The following is a 25,889-nucleotide window of genomic DNA, read 5'->3' on the forward strand; positions in this document are numbered from 1 at the left end:
GCAGGCCCCGGCCGAGCCGCGGAGCGCGCCGGGCGCACTACGTTTCCCGGCGTGCCCCTGGAGGCCTGGGGGCGGTGCGAGGGGAGGGCAATGCCGCTGCTATGAGAGACAACATGGGTGGCTGAAGCTGGGGTGGAGGTAGGGGTGGTTTGTCGGCTGGGTTGGGGGTGTTGCGGGCCTGTGGGGCGAGGCTAGTCCGAGGTGCTGGGCGGGTTGTGCTTAGCCCTGCCAGAGGGGGAGGGCTGGGGGATCGGGGCGGGGGCCGGGCGCGGCGGGGGCCGGGCACGCCTCCCCGCTGCCGCCGGGGTGTGGCTGCCTATGGCCCGGCGCCTCTCAGCTCCGCTCCCGTGCAGTCGCCAGCAGGCGCCGCGACAGGGGAGGCTGAGCTGAGCCCGCCCCGCCGGACGCGGCCCGGCGGCCGAGCAGGAGGCGGCGGGCGGTGAAGGGACAGGGACATGGCGGAGACCGGCTCCATGCACGCCACCAGGTTCGAGGCGGCCGTGAAGGTGATCCAGAGCTTGCCCAAAAACGGTAAGTGCGATCTGGGGGGCTGCTCCGGTGGAATCGGCGCGAGGCCTGGCCGTCCGGCTGGCATCTGCGAGGCGGGCAGGGCCGGGGGCGGGGGGGGGGGGAGGCGAAGCCCCTCTCCTGCCGGCGGCCGCTTCCTCCGGGGGAAGCGGTCCCGGGCAGGGGCGGCGGCGCGGCCCGCCGGGAGGCTCAGGCCCGGGCGGTAAGGCCGCTCTTCCTCAGCCGCCCCGGGCCGAGCGCCCGTTAGCAGGCGGTGGCTGGAGAACCGCTTGGAAACCTCGGTCTTGGTGCTGCTGCCCGCCTGTCCTGAAGCACGGCCGGTTCGGGGGCTTCCGAGCCCCCGGCAGGCGCCTGGAGGAGGGGGCCTGTCAGCTTCCGCCGGCCCGCGGCGCAGGGAAGGGCCTCTGCCTCCCTGAAATTCTGAAGTCGGTTTGACGCTCCGGTGCTGTCATCATGAGTTCCCTCTGCTGAAAGAGTTAACAGAAAGCAAAAAACTCAGAACGTATCTTTTTGATAAGAGTAACAATAAAAAAAAGTTATTACATACATCATTAATTCTGGTGTAAGTGAAATTGGGTTTGTTGAGTTTTTAAAGTTAAGGTCACTCTAAGCTTCTAATGACTAGATTCAAACCTCAAAGTATTTGATTTAATGGATTGGTTATGAATCTTCCCTGCCAGCTGTTACCGTTTTGTATTTACATTTTCTACCTCTACAAAAGTGTGTTCTACAAAGCAAGAAAAGAAAACAAAAACAAGAGATACAGTGAAACTTCCTGAAAGTGCTGTCAAATATCCAAAGTAAACAAAAATACTGTGGAAGGCTGTGTTTTGGGGTTTTTGGGTTTGGGTGTTGTTTTTTTTTTAAGTTCTGGAGTCTTTCAATAAGTTAGGGTTTGTAGCAATAAAAGTGACTTGCAAGATAACTGTGTTTACTGAGAGCTAAACCTGTCCCTTTAAACTGAGTGAAAGGACACTTGCTTTATGTTACTTACTCTTCTTTTTTTTTTTTTTTATTCTAATTGTGGAGTCTGACCTTAGGAGTACTAAAGGTTATAGTTCTTTAAACTAAATCTGAAACTTGCTGTTTGTGAAGTAAATATTGTCAGTGGTGCTGGTTCATGGTAGATGGAGTGAAGATATTCTCTGTTGAGTTAAATTGTACTTCTGTGAATCAGGCTGCAACAGACTGCAGGCTATTTTCTCACAGAAGTACTAAGCTTGTAAAATACCCATTAATATTTCTGATTACGATTTAATTGTATTTTAAAATGCTTTCACTAGGTTCATTCCAGCCAACAAATGAAATGATGCTCAAGTTCTATAGCTTTTATAAGCAAGCAACCCAAGGACCCTGTAACATTCCACGACCTGGATTTTGGGATCCGATTGGTAGATATAAATGGTAACTTTTCATTAGTTGTTTTGGTTTTTTTTCTTTTTTTTTAATGCTTGGAGTGGAGATGTTTAGAAAAGTGGCACTTGGACAAAGTTTAGTGGGTTTATTTCTCTCTTAAAGAACATTCACAACCTTTGATGCTTGAATTTTTTTTTTGTCTTGTGTTCCAACTTTCTAGCTCAGATAATTTATAACTTCTCAGAGTTGCAGGTGGAAACATTCCCTTGGGTTCTGCGGTGGGCAGTTTTTCTTGGGCAAGCACCATTATGGTACCTCTGCAGTGTTTATCCCATGTTGCAGAATGAAATTGTAGGTCCTCTGCAGAAGGAATGACGTGGATGAGTGTCTGGAATTCTTCCTTCTCAAGTTTTCATGTACAGAATCACAGAGTAGTTCGGGTTGGAAGGGACCTTTAAAGGTCATCTAGTCCAACCCCCTTCAATGAGCAGGGACATCTTCAACTAGATCAGGTTGCTCAGAGCCCTGTCCAGCCTGACATGGAATGTTTCCAGGGATGGGGCATCTCCCACCTCTCTGGGCAACCTGGGCCAGGGTTTCACCACCCTCATCATGAAAAATTTCTTCCTTAGATCTAGTCTGAATCTACCCTCTTTTAGTTTAAAACCATTACCTCTTGTCCTGTCACTACAGGCCCTGCTAAAAAGTCTGTCCCCATCTTTCTGACAAGCCCCCTTGAAGTACTGAAAGGATGTCAGCCTGAAGTAAATAGGTGCTCATTGACAGCCATTGATAAGAGCTTCAAGCTCCTGGGGAGAGGTCTGGTTTATGTGTCTTTCTGGTTTGTCGGCTCAGTGGCAGAGCTTCCTGCTGTCTGTATTTTCCTTGTGCTGGGAAGGCTTTGCTTATTATATTTTAATGGTGATTTGTCCTGAAGAACAATTATTGCTGTCATCATGGTGGTCTTGGGATCTGTGAAATGATTTCTTTGACTTTTTTGTTTGTTTGTTTGTTTCCTCCCCAGTCTCCCCCCCAGCCTCCCCAAGTCAGGGTGAAGGGAGTATCTTTGCAGAGGACTAGGGCAGTAAGGTTGCAGCCGCCTGGTTGATTGTAGCTGGAAGTGAGCCACTAACTTTGGGGTTTTGCTGTAAGTGGGACAAATACTCTGGCAAGAGGAAGGCAAGGTGTCAGATCAAGTGCAAGACTGAGTAATTAAATATTTCGTTCCAGTCTATGTTCTGACAGATTCCTTGTGCAATGCTGATAAATTTGATTGGAGTTTTCTGTCTTGCAGAATTGGAGAGGGGGAGATATTTTATTAGGTCGTAAGTAGCTGCTGTGGTAACTGGGGATGATGGTTATACTATTTGCCCTACTAGACTGATGTATCTTTCCCCAATTGCTAAACTCAAAAAGGACAGATTTTTCTTGTAGCCTGTTTTAACTTGATGATAACTGGTGGTTAAGTGCTGGCTGAAGTATCTGTCCTTGGTCTTTTTCTGCAGCAGAGAATCTTAAAAAAAAAACAAAACACCTTAATCAAAAGGGAAATGTGTGTCTCCTGTATCTGGGCTTGTTTACAACTTACCAGATACAAGATCATAGCTGGTCAGAGAGGAACTCTTCAGTCCCCAGACTGTTCAGTTTGTTGCTTCTTTGTCGATGTGCCACTATGTGATTATTGTAGCAAATTATATATTTGAACTTTAAAAAAAGAAAGTTGTGAATTGTTGCATTTTATGTGTATCAGAGAAGTCTTGGCCGTTACATAACTGACCTACTTAATGCCAGGCTGAAAAAATCCAGGAGGCCCTGAAGATACTGACGATGTATGTGACTTTTCTTTCCTAGGGATGCTTGGAGTGCCTTGGGAGACATGTCCAAAGAAGAAGCCATGATAGCCTATGTTGAAGAAATGAAAAAGGTAAGTTTACTAATGAGCGGAAGGAATGATCTAGAACAAACGTTCGAGATATAAATGAGGGAACATGAGGAGGTTCTTGCTGACTAGTATTGTCAAAACTCCAGATGAGTTTCTCCCTATGTGAACTGTTGCATTTCAGTACTACGCTGTTTGGCCCATGGGCAGAAGAAAAATTACATAGTTCCTTCCAAAGCTGTAGAATTTGGGTTGTTTTCAGAGAAACATGAGAGCTCTAGCTGCTACAATGCTTAAATGACAGAGCTAAAGAAGGTGAAGTATTGAAATCATGGTAAAGGGGGCAATGCAGAAAACGGTGGAACTTAAAGTACAACAGAAGAAAAGCTGATTCACTGTAAACTGCCTCACTCCTCAGAGTTGAGAGGTAAGCGATCTTTATCTTGGAAAGGAAAAAAAACAACCCTCTGGAAGGACTTCAGGAGCAAGAGTCTCACTCGTGACTGGAGACATGAGTATAATCAAATAGGTAAACTTAATCATCTTTGATTTTTCAGGAAGAACTCAGCAACCTGATTTTTTTGTACTTGTTTGGAAGATATTCCTTGTATATTATAGATGCAGTCAAACAGAATTGAGTAATTTGGTCTGTTTTTTGGAATAGATGTGTAAATTGTAAACAGTCATAGTTACTATATTAAGCAGGAATTGCAGCATTAACTAAAGTAAACATTCAGAATTAAAGTTTCTTGTCTTTTATTAACTAAACCTTTTCACTGCAGTCTTCTCACTGAAGCTCTTCTAGGTGGCCTTTCCAGTTTAAAGATTATTTACTGTCTATCCGGATAAAAGTATAATTGTAGTCTATCACTATAGTGAATTTAGCATCAAGGAGAGAAAATGTAAGTTCTACTCTGAATACACTTGCTTTTCTCCTACGCCAGTGTCATGACATTGAACTCTTAACATGTTTAATGATTGATACAACGGAAACTTTTACTAGGCAATGAGCTGGAGTCTGACTGCTGTTCTTTTTCCTGTCTGTAATTTTGGTAATCTAGTTCCTGCTGGTATTACTGTAGCTGCTTTAAAATGAAAAATAAACAACTCCAGAAAACACAGAAGGCCAAGTAGTATTCATTTGGTCAAAAATCCCACTAAGTTGTAATAATTCCTTTTGAATGTGTGCCACAAGATTTAGTGCTTCACTTCAAATCTCTGATTGAAAATGTGTTAATACTTCAGTAGAGTACTTTTTTTTTAAGTGCAGTATTTGGTTTGGTCAGGACACTAAAACTATGTGAAACTGCAATGTTTGTTCTAAAAAAAAAAAAAATACAAAAAAACCAAGACAACCCCTAGTAAGCCTCCTGTGATGAAGTCTACTTGACCCTAACGAAGGACAAATATTCTGCCTCTGTACAGATGACATGTAGGGATTGGAGAGCAAATGACTTCTTGCCTCGCTCAGCTTTGAAACTGGGGAATCTGTTTACCCTGTTCCGGTGCTGTTTCAGCTCTTGCATTTGAAATACTGGCTTCAGCTTTTCCAACCCGATTGATTCTACTTGAAATGTCAATGGAAGTGCATTTCAAATGGATCCACTGGGTTGTTCTATCAGCACATACTGCACTAATCCTTGTGGTGTTACTGTGGGCTTTCTGCTGTTGCTGCATAGGTATCTGTGTCTAAGGGGGCAAAAAAACACTTCTATCCTGGTATCACAGGACTGTGTCTAAGGCTGCCACATTCCCCTCTGCCCCTGGGGCATGTCCCCAGCATTTGCACATTGTGTTTGGGCTATACATGCATCAGATGACCCTGTCGCAAGTACTTTTATTGTGAACTTGTTTGGTGGTTTTGGTTTTTTTCTTTTTCCCTTCATATGGTAGCTTTGAAAATCACAGCTCTTGAGGAATGTGTCTGGGTGAGGTTTTGACATGCTGGTGGGAGATGACCGAACATGTCTTAGTCTTAGCTAAGATGAATCTGAGCTCAGGTGCATTTTAACGTTAATTTATCTTTTAAGTAGCGTTTCTGAAATTTTATATTGCAATACTGTTTAATTTATTTACACTTTAGATGTTTTGTTATATATTAGAAATGAGTGATATCTTAGCGTAAAGAAGTCTTAACACTATATGGTGTTTCTAATTTAAAACAAGACTCTTCATATATGAATTGTCTGACAACCAAAGAAAACAGTAATTCACGATGCATAACGACTTACTTTGCAGTTTCAAATTTTAAAATTGCATGTTATGCCTAGTGCCTATATAAGTAAGCAATTGATTTTGTTTGTGGAAGTATTTGTTCTTTTCTTGCTCACCTAAAAGGTAGCAGTTACAAAACTCTAACATCTCTTTTTAACTCTAACAGAAACTGTGCGGTAAGATTCTGAGAACTGCTCCAAGTTGCAGAGAGGCCTGTTTAGAGTGGATGAAGACCAATTATATGCAGACATTATAGAAATGCATATATGAAAGCTTACAGTGCAGACTATAGAAGTAAATACATACCAAATACAAGTGTTATTCTAGAATAGATTTCTTGTTTCAATGCTACTGAAGTTTAAAAAAAGAAAAAAAAAATCACAAAACTGTCCTGTCTCTGGTTCATATCCAGATCAGTATCAGAGCACTGAGCATTTCTCTAACAAATATGGAATGAATTATATATACTGAATACATCAGAGAAGAGGCAATGAAACTGCAGTTCGATAGGATCGTTGTTTCTTGGTATTCTTAATTGGTTTGCAAGTGTTAACTTGTTACCTGCTAGCCTGCCTGGAGCTCCTGCTTTGTAAAGTAATGCTGTAGCTTTTGCCTCTACTACCTTGTAATGCACTTGCTGCATTTGAGCAGCATGTTCTGTGGCAACTTGTACCTCCATCTGTTGCTTTCCTCGTGGTCTTCTGGAGGAGAAGGAGGTGTACTCTACTTTTAGTTTGCTTCTACCTGAGTCTTTTCCTATGGCTATTGCCTCTTTTAAAAAAATACTAATAAAAAAAGTAGAGAATGAAAGAGAAACAAAGCTATAAGCAAAAACCTTGGCTGAAAGGACTTAAACTTGAATGGGACAATAATATAATATGTTTTAAAATAATATTAAATTATTGAATCTCTTATGTTTAATCTATTTTAGATTTAAGATTTTGCATTCCTATCAGATGATCAAAGGTATTGTTTTTGTAATTTAAGGTGAAGAAATTCTTACCAAAGGAAGAGCTCCAAATGACTTCAGGAGCAGAATTTGGTTCTAGTTTGCTCTGCTAAGTATGTCTTTGTGCTGTCCCAGTTTTGCTGTATTCTGTCCGTTTTGCTGTTTGGGTTTAGATGGACCCAGTAGGGCACTTTTGATCTGCTCCTTACATTCTGCTGAAGTTGTCAGGGTTTGACAAATACAAAGAATCCTCAAAGAAAACAAAAACCCCTTTCATTTTCTCTGTGGGAAGACTTGTCTATAAAATAAATTGCATCAGAGCAGCCTGATGAACTTAGAGTTGGTTTCATTTGAAATTCCGGAAATAATGGATTCCAAGGTCTACTAATACTGTGCTGAGGCAGTCCTTTAGTGGTGGCAAATGCATTAGCTCTCCCATCTTCCCTTCACCTAAAAAAAGTTAATACAACTAGTTAAAATTCTTATTTGGTAAATTAGGTTTATGTTGTTTTCATTTAATTAAAACAAAATTTAAAAAATCAGAGTAACGTGGTAAGTGACTTAGTGAAATGTTACTGAGTTTTACAGTGACCGTCAGTTTCTAAAATCAGTTGAAATGAATGAATCATTGAAATGCTGTTTCTTAAGATGCTTCATGTTTTGGACTTATGCAGATTCTTGAGAGTATGCCAATGACGGACAAAGTTGAAGAATTACTACAAGTAATAGGCCCGTTCTATGAAATAGTAGAAGATAAAAAGACCAGAGGATCTGACCTAACCTCAGGTTCGAACAAATAACTTCCTTTATACTACTAATAATCACAACTACAGATTTTTTGGGGCTTGTTTTCTATAAATGATTTTAAAGCTAAACGTTGCATCTTTCTGTTCATTCTCTTTACCATATGGCAGTTCGAATGGAGAAAGTCTCTAAGTATTTGGAAGGTAGGACTAATAAATTATGTGTAAATCCATCTTTTCCATTATTTTGGTGCTGTAGTAACTTTCTGCTAATGCTTGTGACTTCTGGGCTTGTCACTTCATTAGGCTGGATTTTGTTTCATTTTGCTTTTGAGGTACAAAACAAAGTTAGACGCAGGAAGCTGCATTTTTAGTCTTTGTCTATAGGCTTTTTGAGCTGCTGAAGGAAGCCTCTTTCTGAAAAAAAGAATATTTAAAACAAACAAACAACTGCCCCAACCAAATCTAGTTTCTGCTTTTCCATTAATAGAGGGAACAACTATTTGAAATGCATAGTGCTACGTCCTGATGTAGCTGTGGGTTATCAAACTGCATGCAGAGCTGGTAGTCCAGGTCTGTCATCTGATCTAAAATAATAAAAAAATAAAACCCCACAATTAAAACCCACGCTTTCTTAATCATGGTTTCTCTAATACATACAGAATATAAGATGGGTTTGGGAAACTTCCAAGTTAAGTTTTCTGAGGCTCAAGTTCATGAAGGGGATACCTATTTAAACATTTTAAATATCTGACAAGTGGCAAACCTAGTGGTGTCATAGCTGCATAAAAATCAGTGTAGTGATTTTTATTTAGTAATACCATTGTGAGAATATTTTGATAATAACAGTTACTACATTACAGGTAATGTGTTCATAAGGTTGTAATATAAGGTTTACAGTTGTTCAAATCTGACTTAAAATTACAGTTAAGTTTCGCCCTGTTGCATTTCAATTTTTGAAACAGTTTTTAAAAAACAAACCATTGCACAAATTAATTGGTTTATTATGTTTAAGAAGTAGGAGTCAGCTAGTTAGGTTGCCTTTTGTGTGTGGCTTTTTTCCTCCCACCTTAAAGGAACATAGTTTTGATTTTAGTTTTGGTATCGAGTCTCAGGGAAACAGAAATAGTTTTTCATTGTTTTTGAGGGAAGGCAATGGTAGAAGTTTTCAAATGGCCATTTTGAAAGTTGTGTGACTTTTTTTTCTCAGCTAAAATTGTGAATGCTTCGTGTCTGGGATTTAGTGAGTTTACCTGTCAGCTGGATTGATGGGAAAGATTGTAAGAGTATCAGTAGATTCAGGTCAGTGATCTGTGTAATAAGGATTTACTTGGACTTGGTGTCTATGGCACAGTGCCAAAAGCCACTTCCTGAAAAAGTGACTTACCTAGGCAAACAGAGAATCATGGAAAACCATACCTGTTTCAATAACAAATTTAGCGTACTTTTTTTTTAAAGAGGTAGCTTAAACATAAGGTGGTGTAAGTAAAACAGAATAGCAAATTTCAACTTTATCTTGTTCTGTCAGTGTTGCAATAAATCTGGTGATATGTTGTCATTCATATGGTTTAAAGTTGCAACGTCTCATTATGCCACAATGAATTAAGACAAAATTTTCACAAAGTCTGTTGTAAGTTATAATGTTACAGTTGCATTTAAGACTCTGAAGCCCTTTCGTCAGCACTCGTAACCACTTCCTCGATTAAAAGTGAAGCTGGAAATAATTATTATTGTTTACAGTACAGGTCTCAAAATATTTCACGGAAGTATGGAAGCATGAGTACCTTCAGTTTTCCAGATACACGCTAAAGAATAGAACCAGTCTGCCCAAGTCTGTGTTTGAGATGGTGTGATACTGGTGACAATACTGTTAAAAATTGACACGTAGTTATGTTTTGATCGTGTTAGTTCCTCTAGTCTTGTTTTGTCCCCTGTCCCCAAGCCCCCCGCTCTCTGTAGCTTCTGTTGTGAAAGGCGGGTTTTTTTATGGGCAGGCAATTGGTGTGCTCTGGCAACTGGGACCCTTAACTCTTGAGTCTCTTACTTCATACTGTACACCCCCCCCCCCCCCCAATCTTCTGGCTCATTCTGAGTTCACCTTTCATTCTTCTTCCACCAGACTTTAATCTGTATGAAGATCATTATCTAATTGTTTAAGAATTGCATGCCAATTCCTCAAAATCAACAGTGTTCTTGAAGTAGTCAAAGAGACTACTCTGGAAAACTCTGGAAATTTAGTGTACATCAGCTATGGCTGGTGTATCGTCTCTAGCAGATTGGCCTCAAAAGAAAAGTGCAGCCTTTTAAAATAAAATTTCTACTTCTTGTGGTTTCATTGAAAATGTTAAATAAAAACCATTAAAGTACTGTCTTCCTGAATTAATAGAGCTTGTGTCTCTCCTCAATAAAGAACACTGAAGCCTGACATGCCAGCAGTAAAATGACTTGTAACATCTCCTAGACAACTAGGACAAACTTGCCAGACCTATGGGCTACAAACATATCCAAACCTGGATATTTGTAACAAAAGGAAAACAGACAATTCCCTCTATTAGGCGGAGCAAATATGAGGGACATTTCAAAAGCGTGTAACCTGGATAGTGTTTTGAAAGCTCATCCTGCAGCTGTGTGAGAAGCTAGGTTCTCTGGAAAGTTCAGTCAGTAGTCTCTTTCTGACAAGTATTTCTTAGCAGATAAAATTATTCAGAAATTATTTTCAGGTATATTAAATAGTAGACATCAAAGAAGAAAGTGGGCTCTTAGCTGTCATAGTGCTGCAGAAGAGAATAGGTAACTTGCAGTATTATGGAGGGACCTTTTTGCTGGCAGCTGCTGGAAGAGTAGGGGGAGGACTGTTGGGTAAGGTCGGGGGTGGTTTAGAAAAGCAACCTTTTAACTTTTTGCACTTACTAATAAATGCAAACAAATTGGACGTCCAAGCCAATCCTAAAAGACAAAGAAGCCTCAAAATACTATTGCTCAGTGAATTTGAAATTTTCAGAATGGGCATTCAAGCTTTCTTATTATGTTATACCTGAAGAAGCCAAAGGTGGGCTAGAATTGGCATACTACTGATCTGATACTGGGCGAAAAATATCGAGAGTTTCAGAGCAAACTCATCCTTTTGAATGTTTCCTTGAGAATGGGTTTACTCACATTCAGAAAAAAAGAAAGTATCTAGAAACAAAGGGGGGCAAGAAAATCCCTACCTGACAGGCCCACACTAAGTTATCTCAACAACTAAGCAAAGTATCTGGAAATTGTTCACAAGTTCTTCATTAGAATTTTCGTGTGTACTTTTTCTGCTTTGTGACAAGGCATTTAATCTGTTTTAAAATCCTACTAAATAAAGATGAGCATTTGTCTTTATGATGAGTAGTAATACTTTTTGTAAGCCTTTGTGAAGACTAAATGTTGCCTCCAGTAATGACAAGTTAAGCACTGCAGAGGCTGTGGAAAGTTTCAGCATTATAATACTTCTAAACTTTGTCATCCTAAGGAGTGTTCTGAAAACTTTGCTCCCAGCTGTATTGCAGTTGTACCAGATAAAGCCCTATTGAAGCGAGGTGACTTGTGTTGCTGTGTATGCTGGCTTTGGGCAGTGCTGATTGTAGTGTAGCATGCTTGTGCTAGGAGCCCATACGGGGCGCTGCTTCAGTAGCAGCTTGTGTGAATGGCAGAGTTCTGGCTCACAGGCAGATGCAGCTGTTTAAGAGTTTACTTAGTGTCTTCCTGCGTTGGATATGAGAGCTAGGTTTAAAAGATTATACTTACTGAGGTCTGTGTGATGTTACAACAAGCAAATACATGTAAGCACTTCTGTTTCAAAGGCAGTAGTTAGTACAAGATGTCGGTAAGCTTAGAGGGGAGGCTTGCACTTGAAAAAAGTGAGTCTGTTCTTGATTATTACTTTCCAGGTAGAAACACTCTTTACTTTTAAAATCCAATATTTTTTCCAACTGTGTTTCTGTAGATTAGTTTCTCTTTTCAAATAGTTCTATTTTCTGAAAGAGCTTCTCATATTATTTTCAACATCTGTCCTTTGTAATGGAGCATTTGGTGGCATGCTCTTCCTGCTTGTGTGTGGACCTCTTCTGTGAAACACCCTGTTTGCTTTATAAGCTCACATTTTCATTTCTGTTTGACTTCAAATATACTTGCTAAACTGATTTCCTTCCTTCTCCTTCCTCTTTTCCTCACTAGGATTTTTAAGGAACTAAGTGGCTGTGAATCTTACTAATGCTTTATAAGAAGAGGGAAAAGAACTGAAATCCCTGTTACTCTGAAATTGCTGTGCTTTAGCAGGATATGTTGAATGGGTGGCAGCACCACAGCTAGGAGGTGCATTAAGGCAGGGCAAGCATGGGGCAGGAGGAGCTGGTGGGTGGGTGAGAGGTTTTTAAAATTCTGTCCTTCAAACTTTTTCTCGTTTCCAGTGATAAGCTAACAGCTATAATCAAGGTTACACTTCATATTCAGGGAGGCTAGTGTGAAACTTACTACACCAATATTTTTGTTAATATCTCGGTAGTTTAATAGCTCACCTTCAGAAGCATCTAGAACATTCTCTGCAGGGTTTGCTGCAGGATGGGATTATTATAGGATTAAGGGCTGGGCCAGCAAGTGCCAAGTCAGTGGAGAGTCTCAATGAGATGTGGGTAAGTCTCACAACAAGCTGTGGCTTGTGCTCTTGCAATATATACCTACTTCAGGCTTTCCAGTTCAAATCTGAGCCTACTTTGTGATTTGACTTCAAACTGATGGTTTTTATGCCAGTGCTGTCTAACAAAGTTGGAAATCAGGGCAGAGCATCAGTATAGCTCAAGCCTGAGGATATCAACAACTCGTCTCTCATGCAGAGTAGTAGAGAATATATTTCCACAGGGTGAGCAGCAGAGTATCCAAATGTGAAAATGTAGAATAAATGTTTCTTTCAGAATGGAGGGAGCTAAGAGAAGCTTTCTTCCATGAAAAGAAAAGCCTGCCTGTATTCTGTTTCATGCTGGATTGAGTCAACAGTAACAGTTTTTGTGCATAACTGGTCATTGGACCTGGATTTTTCCTCCAGCCAGACAACAGTTCCCTGCAAAAGGGAAAATAAGTTGTCAAAAGCTCTTCAGGTTTTGAGAATCTAGCAAATGTACCTATTTGCTATAAAATGTTGGTGTCTTACATTTTAGAGGTCTCACTTGTAGTTAAGATCTTGTGATGAGAGAACTGAAATCCAGATTTTTCACAGCTCTGTTCCACAAAGACAAGCTACAAAGAAGTAGTAAACAGAGGTATGGGAGGCTGGAGAAGAACAGGTGTAGGTAGTCGTGTCTTGATTGCTCTCAGAAAAGTGCCCAGTGAGCATGGGCTGGTGTTTCATGCATAGCTTTGTTATATCAAAAATAATTACTTTAATCATAGCCTCTAAGATGTGTGGAAAAGCCATCTGGGTTATCTGTGAGGCTGTGTTTAATATGGGCATTGTAAAAGGCTGTTCAACTTGTAGGATTGGAGTAGGTGGCAGGAGAATATAATCTTAATGTTATTTCCTGTTTGTTTTTTTTCCTTGTACAGGGCAAAACAATTTTTGATTCAGGCAGAAGGTTCAGGGTGTGACAGGGAGGAAGGAAATGTATCTAAGTCAACCCAAAAACTTGGTAACCTTATTTATATGGAAAATATTCTGAAAATGCAAGGGAACAGGTACTGATGCTATGGATGGAGATGAGAAACTCTATAGGTATTCAGGAGAAAACTGTAAAGGTCCAGGAGAACCAATCAGTAATCCTAAATACCATACTTGCAAGTTAATGTCTAAGAAGCTGCTATTGTTTGTGTTAGTTCTTATCCACAAACTATTGTTTTGATGTTTATAAATGGTAAATAAAGACATGGATATTGTTAAGTTGTTTTTTGAAATACAGTGGCATCTCTTTGACTGTAACAGCTTGAAAAGCACATGAGCAGAGAGAGGAATGCTGAGAAAACAAGGCTTTGGAGGATATTAAAAGAAAAATAAAAAAGAGGAGAGGCTTCTTTTTCTCTGTTATAGTGGAGTTTAGAAAGACTAAACAAGAAAAAAGGAAAACTGTATAGAGGGAGATCGGGCTGCCGTGATCTGTGTGCTTAGGGAATACATTTTTCAGAGAACTTACACTTAATGCACTTAAAATTAAAAGTGATAGAACAGTGGTAGTTAAAGTAATCTTATATTTTTCTGTCTCTATTTTTGACAAACCTTTCTAAAATCTCTTTTTATTTGTGATGGCAGCTCATTTGAGTACTGTAGAACAGATGTTACAGAGCAGGCTGGGCCCCTGGAGATTTTCTTTGTAGTGTGCTATATTAAAAAGAATGGAAGGAAATGAGGGTATAGAAACTCTTGTTCTTCTAGCTGAAGAGCTTATTGATCCCAGATGCTTGCATGTACACCTCCTTTCTCACTATGATCATTCCTTGCAGTGAAACTCCTTGCTGTATTGGGAGACGTCAATTTCAAAAAGGAGGTGGAGATTTGTGTAATTAAGCGTGTTGGAAATGGCAGAACGTAGTTGTATAAACTTGGAATTGAAGCAGGGAGTCTACTTGGATCAGTAACAAGCATGAAACATCAGGTTGTGATGGCAAGAAAAGAATTCTAGTTATGTGATTATCAAAACAATCTTGTATACCATATAGGTGTATCTGAGACTTAAGTTTTGACAGAGCTTGACTCTACTTAAACGTAGGAGTGCAAAGAGATCCCTATATAAGGTGATATAAGTGTAGGTCATGGAAGTAATGTTTTAGTGACTGAGCTTTTGCTGCTATTGAGCAGTTAGTAAAATTAGGGTATTTTACAAAAGCATATAATTTTTATTACATGATGAGATTATACACAGCTAATTAAATTTTTATGATGTGTTCTACCTGCTGTTGTAGACAGTTTCTTGATCACTGTTATTTGCAAAGAATGAAGGAGGCTATAGGACTTGTGTGAGGATACTGTGTTGTGCTGAGCCAACCGTCAGTACAGCTCAAGCAGTGCATGTTAATTTTGTATAAGAATTATGTGCCTGTTCAGAAAACTAAAAATACAAGGCATTTGAGGAAAAACCTGTTAGGCTAGGTTTTCTTTGTAAAACACCCCTCGAGCTGGGGCAGATCCACAGAGGCTTTTAAGCTCCTAACTCCCATCTGGGTAACAAAAATTACCTTGAAATATGTGAGGAGTTAGAAATCACACACATATTTTTGTGAAACTTGGCCCTGTTATACAGGTTATTGAGAAGAATTGGAGTGCTGCCTTTAAAGAAATCTATTTAGAATTGCTCTTAGGAAATCTCTTAATAGAGCTGACACAAGAAAATAAACATCTACTGAAAGCTCGTAGAGAGGCTGTGTGTCTGTTCTTCACATCCTTTCCATCTCACCATTTTCTTTTGTTAAGCCGTCCTTCTGTTTGCATGTTGTTACTGTTACACAGCTCTTACTATATAGCATTAAAAAAAAAAAAATCCAGGCTTTTACAGTGGAATATAACTCCTTGTATGGCTACAGAGCAGTACAGCTTTGATTTAGAAAACTCCTGTCACAGTTTGGTATTGCAGGCAGTAATAAACTGAATGGTACAGTATCTAAACGAGGACAACAGAAAGCTACTGACATTTTGCCTGCAGTTGAAGTGGTTAAACAGAATAAAGGGATGGGGGGGATTAGCACAAAGAAAATAAGGTTTTAAAAGCTTGCTTGGCTCTTATAATTCATATTAAATGATACCTTCCTCAGGAATTAGCCATTAACCTATCAAGAGGGACTGTAGAAGTCACTACTAGTTGGCTTTGTTTAGTCTTTAACCCTATCACTCCCAGTATTAGTCATCATTGCTGGTTTCTTAGCAGATACTCAGAGTAACAAGGAGGACAAGAGTAAACTGGTTTTACTATGTAGTGAAAGGGATTGAAGATGGACCTGATGACGATAGCAGTGTAAGGGTTCTGAGGAAAAGTACACAATTAAGCGTAGTATTTCAAGTGGCCAAAACTCTGTAGAATGCTGTGTTCTTCAGAGTCGGCATCAAAGCAGTGCCTCTTCATGGTTTTAGGAGCACTGTTGCTAAGATTGACTTTGTGGAAGAAAGATGATCCTGATTGATTTCAGTTGCTCAGGTGTCCTGTGGCATGATACCATAAATCCATTACTGTTGATACTTTTTCTCAGTTCTACCTCTTAAATATGTGTCATGTATCACTTCGAAGCTTCCCCAAATGAATAATCTCCTTGCTGAAATTCAGTGAAGAGAGAACATGCTTGAATATTCAAAGGCCTTCCCTTCAAAAAGAAAAAAAGTAAATCTTTAGAAAAAAAGCTTACGGTATAGCTGGGGCTTTTTACATTATCTTTGGTAGGATGAGGAGGTTTACGGTTTTAATTCGCCTAACAGCTAAATGTTCCTCCTGGTCTTGCCTTTCCTGTTTACTCCCACGATTGGGTAGGACACATGGATGATTATGCCCCCACCCCCTTTTTGTTTCAAAGGGAAGGGTGATGCCTGCCTTACTGTGCCAAGGGACCTGTGTCTGTGCTTAATGATCATGCTGTGAGGACTTAACTGCTACTTTATCCTCCTCTCACTGCTGCTTCTCAGAAAAACATCTCGAGAATTGAGTTTCACAGTAAAGGAAACATGAGAAATAAACTGGGAATATGTTGGGATTTTTCTTTTGTGAAACAAATTTCCTTGCAAATAAGGTGTTCTTCAGTGAGGAGAAAATGTGATCACTTATATTCTTGTAGCCTACAAGACAGAAAAGAGCTTTTCCAGTTCTCTTTTTACAATAAAGAAGCATGGTTTTTAATCTTCAGATGAAAGTTGGATTAAGTCATTCCAAAGCAGTGATGCAGGGTGCCCACAGAAACCTTACCTTGCAGTAAAACTAAGGTGAACAGAATATTTAACTTATTTATTATTTGTATACAAGAATTTATTTTGCCCCCCCTTTTTTTTTTAAGCATTGTGGATAAGCTTTGAAACTAGAGGAATGTGGGAAGACTCTTCATTGCAAAATTAAAGGAGAAAACCCTTAGCTCTAAATTACCATGAAGCAAAGAAAGTAGCGGAGCTGGTTTGGCAACTCCAGTATAATTGGATATTATTTTGCTTTTAATGTTTAATGTTAAGACTAAACATAAGAATTAATCTTTCAAGGTTCTGGCAAGGGTATGTAGAAATTATGCAAATGGGATGCTGTAGTGACAATTAGACAGAATTCAGCCTCGGAGTCAATGTAAAATGTGTGAGTGTCTTGCAGAAACTGCACCTTCTTTGTACCTTAATTACTCTGTCTTCACATAGGAGGCTTAAATGATCATCAGGAAGTATTTAACCTTTTTTTTTTTTTACAGGAGGTGGTACAATTGCCCCTTAAAGTCTCCGTATTTTTTAAGAATCTCTACCTTGCAATTCTTTGTACAGTCAGGGTAAATTTGTGATCCGGTTTGTGATCCTTGGAATGATCAAAGATGTGGAAAACAAGGATTTAGCAGTTACCGTATCTATTTCAAGACACACTTTTTAAAGTATTTATGTAATTAGACATGCAAACAGATGCTCAGTGTATTCATCTTTTTCACTGAAATCAGAGAATTTATTTCCGTATGCCCTTTGACAGATAAAGATTTGTATAAACTTGAATCGTCTTACCACATTTTGCGTCTGCTGAAAGTGCTGCAGGAGAAGATCCATGTGATACTGTATGTGAGAATCCTGTTGCTCACATATTGAATAGAATGTTTTCAAATTTGCCTTTGATTTGAGAGCAGTTTTGAAGCATTTCAGCCCAAAAGGAAATTTCCATAAAAATGTTGACTTCTGGGTCTAAAAGAACATGGCTGCTTTGGTCCTAGAAAAAATGTTACTGCAGCTATACCATAAATATGGGTAATAGTCCTGGTCTGAGACTCAGTAGTGAAAGTGGCCTGCTGTCTCTTTCCAGCAGACTTCCTCAGAATCATTGAGAATCTCTTCACCAGTATTTTGGCACTCTGTGGTGAACCACAAAAAAGAAACATTAAACCAATTAAGGAAGAGCTTACAGAAATAAAGCTGGCATTATTTGGTACATCTAATATGGAAGTACTTTTGTAGAATGACTAATGACTATGACTGATAGTTTGAGGGGAGGGAGAGTTGTATGTTTGTTTTTCTAAAATACATGGGTTTTTTCCTCCTTGAATTTTTCCATAGACCTTAGTAATGTCATGAATTCCACTCCAAATATAAAGGCTGTGAATGGAAAAGCTGAAAGTAGCGATAGCGGAGCAGAATCAGAAGAAGAAGGGCTTCGTGAAGAGGAAGAAAAAGAACTGCAGCTAAATGGAAAGGGTATGTTTTCTACTCTTGGACCGTTGTCTCTTCCAAAGTTATTGTTAACCACCTAAGTGGCAGAAAATCCCAAAGGATCATGAATGCTGTACTTCTTCAGGAGATTTAGATGCAAATACACATGGATGTGTGTGTGAAAGATGGCAATGTGTTAACCTGGGTTGTAAGATTTAGAACTACTACAAATTTGTGAGCTATGCTATGCAATTTTTGACTTGGCTCGGAAGTTCTGTTGGTAGGTTAGCTAAAAGTCTATATCCTGTATTGTTGTGTTTTTTGTTGCTAGTGCTGTTTGTAAGAGCTGTGAATAACTACATAGAATTATAGAATGATTTAGGTTGGAAGGGACCTTAAAAATCATCTAGTTCCAACCCCTCACCATGGGCAGGGAGCTGTAACAATAGATTGAAAATAACTTTTTTTTTCTTCAGAGAAAATAAAACAGAACTTCCATTGAGATTTGTTTAGGGGGTCCATAAAGAGTTCTGAGAAATACCAGCATCAAGTGAAAACCAAATTAAATTACATATTTAGAATTCTATACAGGTTTGTTCCTCCAAGGACATTAGGATTATTATTTAATTTATCAGAGACTGACTTTGCTCACTTATGTTTTAAATATCATCTGCTCTTAATGCAAATTAGGTTTTATATTTACGCTTTTTACAAGAACAGAACAATCCCTGCGAATGTGAATCTAGGAGCATTCATATATATTGTTCTGCAGATATATTATACATACAGTATATTAACAAGTTAGCTACTTGAAGAAATATGTTTTGAGCTACTAGGTGCATAGCTTTCTATTTGCAAGGTTTTCTTGTTCTTTTACAGACTATAAGAATGTGAAACCAGAATCAGCAGCTGCTAAGGATTTGGAAAGTATTGTTACTAATGGCTGTTACAAGGACAGCTTTATCACAGATATGCAGAATGGCATCCAGACCAAATCTGCCCTGAATGGCTTGAACCCAGATGAAGAAATAAAGAAAATGGAGCCAAGCCTAGAAATAACTATTAACAGTGCTCACCAAGGTATTCTCCTTGCAAGACCATGTTTTCATTTGCACATGTTGTTCATGCAAAATATTTATTTTCTTGAAAGCTTAATCCTGGGATTCAGAGACTAGCAATGGTGTCTTTCAGTTGTAGAAACCTGAAGAAAGAAACTCAAAAAAAATCAAATTTAATACCAGTTTAAAATAAAGCTTTCTTTTAGGATCTTCTACAGAAAGAGAGATTAATTCAGAGACAGAGAGGCCCAAGCTCACAGAGATGTAATTTTCTTTTAAAATCATTATACTACTTGTGTGCAAATACTATTTGCCTTTGAAAGCTAACTTGTAGTGAAATGAAAATCACTAATGTCGTGTCATTCTCAAAGGCTGAACATATTGTAAATTCCAGTTTGTTGAAACTGATGCCTAAATATATAATCTTAAAACTAACAGATAACTTTAGGCAGAGCTCCTTTATACTGAACTTAGGAAGGAAAGTGGAATGAACAAGGTAAAATTAAAACTATTAACTTACAATGCAGAAATGCCAATGTGAGGTATAGTTTTCCCATTAGTAAAAGTTTTATATAATTCCTGTATGAATATAACCTCTTTGTTCAGAATAATACTTTAAGATGACAATCGTAGATTAAAGGGGCATGAGTTGAAGCTCACCTAGACATTTTAACTCATCGCTTTACTCTTTGCCAGGATTGGCTCACATTTACAAAGCATATGTGCATATCTCCTTTCCATACAGGTACAAATGAAGAGAATACTGAAGAGGTCTCAGCAACTCAGCACTTAACCAGTGATTCAGACAGTGAGGTTTATTGTGACTCTATGGAGCAACTTGGTCTAGAAGAGGTAGGGCCTTAGTATTCCTATTTTGAAGTTGGTATGCTTATTTTTAAATAGGTTCCTATCTGTCAGGTGAACATGGACATGCAGAGATGAATGAAGTAACTCATGCATACCTTTCTCTGGTTTGGACTATTGGTTTTTCTTCTTTTTATTTTCAGTCTTTTACAACTTGGTCACTACTGATCTAAAAGCCTTGAAATTTTTTCCCTCAGAGAATTTATGTGAGGGGAAGGTATCAAAAACAACAGGACAAAGAAAACAACTGTCAAAAACAACAGTACAAAGAAACTAAGGGCTGTGTCCACAAATTAATTTAGGGTATCATAGCATATGTAGGGACCAGAATCCAGCTATCTCTCAGAAGCAGGGAGTGTCTTTGTAACAGTGAGCTTTTTGCATATTCTTTTTCTGGCCTGATGAATCCTGCATTTGATTCCTAGAATAAAGAGTAAGACTTAGCAGGTGGCCTGAAAGTGGCCTAGGTCTAAAGAAGTAGGAGATGACAATGATTTCTGGGTTCTCTTGTACTCTCTTCAGCTGTAATGTGCATCTCTGACTTCCATATAAAAGGTGGGCATCAACTGTGCTGGCTTAGTTTTGATTGAATTGTATTAACTGTAGTCTTAGTTGACTTACTGACTTGGACCTCCTTCAGAGGCCCAGTTTAAGTGTGGGCTTTGTAGATTGTACTCAGACACCTAGGTTCCCAATTCTAGGGAGGAATATATGAATGATGCATGGGATCAGAAAGAGCAGTAAGCACACTAATATTGCATCATTCTCTTGTCTGTGTCCTGAGGATCCTTTTAGCAACTCAAAATTTTACCCAAGTAATGAAGCATGTTGGGAAAGTTTTGGTAGAAGTGCTGCAAGCTCCCTTATATAGGTGATTTCCCAATCATGCTGTGTATCGTTCAAGCTTGTTTGAGATTCTTTAAGTGAAGTAGGTGGATAATTTGTCAGAATTTCCTAACCTGTATGAGAAAAGTTCTAGTTCTGAACAAAATAACAAATGTTCAGGTATACGTAAATAAGGTTTATGAACTGCTCTTTGACAAACGGGATTTTGGCAGCAGTTTCCATTTCTTTGCCCCTTCTTTTGGTTAGTTTGGCTTTTTCATGGAGGTTTTTTTTCAGGTAGCTGAGGTCCCCAGTCTGCTTCATCATATACTTGTGCAAGCACTTGTCCTTGCATTGAACAACGGTTTGCTTGAACCACCTTAAGGCAGTCCTGTTGCGGAACATGTAATTGTGACCTGATCAATGAATATGTCATCCATTTTTAATATCTTCCTATAGTACTACCGATTTTGAGTGAGATGTTGATCGAATACTGTGCCTGTCTCTTGCTTGGTGAGAGGTACAGGGTGCAGCCTAGCTGTTTTGAACAGGTTGATGATAAGCAATGTGGTCTCTTTGCCACGAGTGTAAACACTGCCTACTCAAGGTTGCTAATAGCATGTGACTTTTGACAGTGTGGCTCATGAATCCAAGTTAGGACACCACTTCACTGTCTGGGATGCAAAGCCAGTTTTACAGGGAAAACTGAACATTTTCAGATCTTAATGTTCTATTTTAGTGATTACTCAGTATTACTGTATGTTGTAAATGTCTAAAGTAATTCCAAGTGGTATCAATGTTTTGAGAATATTTGCCTCAAAATGGCTTTTTGGCCTGAAAAGGACATTTAGACAACAGTAAGCACATTCTACAGGAAAACAACTGCTCCTGTTAAAAGAAAAGTCTTAATTTTGGGCAAACTATTTTCTTAAAGTGAAAGTAGAGATGATGCTTCTTCCTTTTTATTGGTTAACTGTCACATTTTACAGAATTTAATTACTTGCTAATATTAATTTGTAGCCCTTGGAGATCATCACATCAGCTAAAGGATCTTTAAAGCATTCATCCCATTTCTTGGGTGTAGATCAGAGTCTTCTGTTAGAAAACACGTGTTTTCCAAGGCACGCTTGCATGACTTATGGGAATCTCCAGCCTGGAAATACTGTACAGGGAGCAGCTCAAGAGAAAGGCGAAGTCAAGTGTGGAGGAGAAGATGGCAAAGCCAGTAATGGGGGCCCTCACAAGGAGAAGAAAGGTGGCGAAAAAGCGGATTTCTACAGTGTCAGAAGAGGGAGAGGTACTGTGCACTCTGCTTTTGTGTTCCCCACTCTCCTGACTGTCATAAGTTACTGGTTCCTGAGAAGCATTTGTCAATATTGTCCAGTAAGACAGTCACGCAATATAGTGCTTCTGTCCTTCACAATAAAAATAGATAACAAAAATCCTAATTACAGTGGATAGCAATCAGTTTTGTCTTCAGAGTATTTATTTCATTCATAACAAGTATTACAAAAGAATTTTCTTGTGCCATGGGGATCTTGTATAAGCATATTGGCTGCTTCTGTTTTGGCTTACCTGAAACTCCAGCTGCTGTTTATGGCACCTGTCTTTTTAGAAATGTAATCTTCAAAACATATCTGTTCATGAGAAGAGTTTCTTTATAAGTTACATATTTATTTTTAAATGCATATGCTTTTATACCGCTGTGGTGTCTTATTTGAAACTATGGAACATCTCGGAAAGGTATCAGTGATGTATTGTTTTCTATATAATTGGAGTGTTGGCCACACCTTTGAGTGATTCTGATACTATGTATTATGATTCTTAAAACTTAATGACTCTTAATCACATAATAGTCCAGATGTTCAATTTATGTTGGACCTCTGCTCTTTTTAATTCTGTAATACTTCTAATACTGTAGCCTAGGAGCAACACCATATTCCAGTGGTATGAGCTGTAACGTGAAAAAAAAAAGCCAGAAACTATTTTATTTGTATATAGCATGCCTTTTTCTATGGCATCTATACATAAAGAGATGCAAAAATTAAAAAGAAAATCCAAATATAACATTTACATTGAACGCTATTATGAAGAACATACTATAGTTTAACCATCTCCCCTTCTCTCTCTTGTTTTACTTACGTTTGCTACTTGCAGGTGGAAGCATGATAGGCTAGCTGTATATAGTTTGAGGGAGTATTGTAGGTTTCAAACAATTAACTTTTCTCATCGCTCTATTACAGCGTTCTTTGTTTTCCAGCTGGAGACACACCTACCCTTGATAATAAGACAGATCTTACTTTCATCCCTGGAAGTATTCAAAAAACATGTAGGCATGGCACTTCAGGATATAGTTTAGTGGGCATGGTGGTGTTGGGTTGATGGTTGGACTTGATCTTAAAGATCTTTTCCAACCTTAATGATTCTGTGATTCTGTGTGATTCTTTTCACTAGGGCAGAATTTACTGCTGAACTTGACTGGATATGAATTATCAATTTTTGCTAAATGTTTATGCAGTTCTAGGACCTTGAATGATACTGCCACACTGAGGCTGTAGGGAAACATCTCAAATGATGTTGCAGTAACCTTCCAGTGCTTTTGAACTGTCTGAACATAGCCTGTGATTCGGACTTGGTTCAGGAGGGAGAAAACTGACCTGTTAAAATCAAACATTTTCAATAGAGTTGGTAGCCCATTCTGTGTTTTTTATGTATCTATTCTTTTCTCCCTCAAAATAGGGCATAGACTTCAGCCTCTAGGAGATGGTTCACAAGGTGGACAGATGGGTAGTGGAGGGGATGGAGAGCGCTGGGGATCAGACAGAGGACCCAGGGGTAGCCTCAATGAACAGATTGCAGTAGTGCTGATGCGGTTGCAAGAAGACATGCAGAATGTCCTTCAGAGGTTGCATATGCTGGAGGCAGTTACAGCATCACAGGTATTATCCATTGAAGTTATTTGATTACTTTTTATTTAATCTCCTTGGATATTTTTATGCTTTTTCAGACAATATTTTCTTAAACTGTGAAAACATTTCAGTTATATTCTGTAGTTTATTCCAACTTAAAATTTCTTATTGGTACCTACTCTTAGGAACACAATTCAAGGCTCCTGTACATGTGAGCAAAACCATTCATTTTGGCCTAAAAATTGACCATGTATTATTTTACTGATTTCTGATCAGACTAATTTTAGCCATTGTTACAGATACACATTACACAGTCGCTATATGGAGATTCCATAGTTAATGTTAGTAATACATGATCCCACATAATTTCTTCATCAGTAGATCTCAAAGGATTTTCAAAGGAAGTGAGAAATTAGCTTAATCTTCCAGACTGGTAAATGGTTGCAGGCAGAACTTCTGATTGCATTTTTCAGTTAGCAGAAGACTGATTCTTCATAGCATTCTTTCCCTGCAAAGTAATCCAGCTTTCTTGGAATTTCATATCTTGTGTACAAGATAAGCAGAAGAAGTCTTAAGTGAGTGTAGATATTTATTGATGTAGTGTTTCTTTCTCCTTCTCTTTCAATGGAAATACTGTATATTTGGGAGAATAGAATACGCTGTGAATATAGTTGAACGAGCAACCTAAAAATGTTTGGTTTTGTTTGACTTGCTGATATATTTTGATCTACCTGAGAATGAGAGCGCTGTACAAGCAGTATCCTATGGGATGCAAATACACCAAACCTAAGGCAGCCAGGGAAAAGGATTTATTAAAACCATGATTTTGCTCCATCACAGCTATTCAAAAATTTGCTGTTTGGATACGGATTTTCTTTTTTTGCCTGAGCAATATATGAAGAAATATTATAAAATTCTTCCCCAGCAGTTCATGCTGTGCTTGCTACCATTACCTAAAAAGACACAGAAGCTTCTGTTTCACATTTACATAAATTAAGAAAAACCTAGAAAACTGGCTGCCTTGTTTTTGTGGAAGCACCACAATAGTGTATGCAAATAGTCTTGAAAAGTTTCTGGTACTTCTCATTTCTGGATTGCCTGGAAGGTTTGGAACAGAGTATTTTCTTTCCTTTATGCTGCTAGACATGCCTGTAGCTATAGCTCAGGGCAGACTAAACCAGTGCTTTTTGCATTTGTATAAACCGTAATCTAGGTGTAATCATGTAAATTAAGCTGCTGAGATTTCTCCTGTGGGTTGCAGCTGCTAGGACTAGACCAGAGTTGAGGAAGTTGCCATGACAAGCTGGGTAGGTGGGCCTTGAAAAAACTGTAAAGAGGTCCAGTAAGTGACCCTGATTCATATTTTAACACACAGAGATGTGATAAAAATGCTATAAAGAGTAATGGAAACATGAGAGGTAAATTGGAAATTAAGTGGTGAAAGGGGGGTTGCATGGGGGTGGTTATGTTCCTTAAACTGTCATATATACAGATTGCAAAGTCTTCATAAGATAAAAAGCTTTATATTATCATTTTGTGAAGCAGAAAAAAAGTAATTGTGGTTTCCCTTTTTATACTTACTGGCCTTTGTTTGTATTTAAAGGCAAAATCTGCAACACTACAGTCAAATTATCAGCCTGCCTCCTCTGTCAAGGTAAAACACTGTTTTATCTATTTGTAAAAAGCAGTGTGAATGGTGAAAAAAGATGAGATTAGTATTTTATATCTAGCTATTAGTATGTGCTTTCTGTATTTTCTCTCTCTTGACTTGGAGAGAAAAAATAATCTGTGCCTGAAGAAGTTATTTGATTAATCTTTTTTTCTGTTCTTACTAGTAGCATTTTCTACTTTGACACTAGCATTTGAAGTGATTGAGAAGTATACATGTGGTATTCAATACGTGCACACAGATTGCTGACTACAATTTTTCTGTTTTCCTTAGAAACCATCATGGTGGCCCTTTGAAGTTTCTCCTGGTATTTTAGCTTTTGCTGTTGTATGGCCATTTATTGCCCAGTGGTTGGTACATGTGTATCTTCAAAGAAAGCGAAGGTAAAGACGTGCATTCAATAGGGCATAAATACTGTATCCCAGCTGTTTAAACCAATACGTAAGTGTATATAGTGCTATTTAGACAGGACATAAAATACTGCCTTCATGCATAAGAAGAAGGCAAGAGTGGCTCTCAATAAGGCTTTGACAGTGTATCTGAAACATCAGGTCAGTATCACAATAAGGAACTTGATAATAATTGC

The 25,889-nt window shown here is 38.8% G+C and overlaps 1 protein-coding gene across 1 annotated transcript; it reads left to right on the plus strand.

Moving 5' to 3' along the window:
* Nucleotides 1-455: 455 nt before the first annotated feature.
* ACBD5 (acyl-CoA binding domain containing 5) lies at nucleotides 456-25,690 on the plus strand (the record flags this gene model as incomplete). Its single annotated transcript, XM_082015304.1, has 12 exons — nucleotides 456-531; nucleotides 1,812-1,932; nucleotides 3,736-3,808; nucleotides 7,601-7,712; nucleotides 7,841-7,873; nucleotides 17,886-18,023; nucleotides 18,858-19,058; nucleotides 19,782-19,888; nucleotides 21,746-22,022; nucleotides 23,465-23,664; nucleotides 25,238-25,288; nucleotides 25,577-25,690. The coding sequence occupies 12 exons, from the start codon at nucleotides 456-458 to the stop codon at nucleotides 25,688-25,690; spliced, it is 1,503 nt and encodes a 500-aa protein (XP_081871430.1).
* Nucleotides 25,691-25,889: the final 199 nt, after the last annotated feature.

This window comes from Phaethon aethereus (assembly GCF_964289735.1).
Source record: "Phaethon aethereus genome assembly, chromosome: 2".
Classification (NCBI taxonomy): domain Eukaryota; kingdom Metazoa; phylum Chordata; class Aves; order Phaethontiformes; family Phaethontidae; genus Phaethon; species Phaethon aethereus.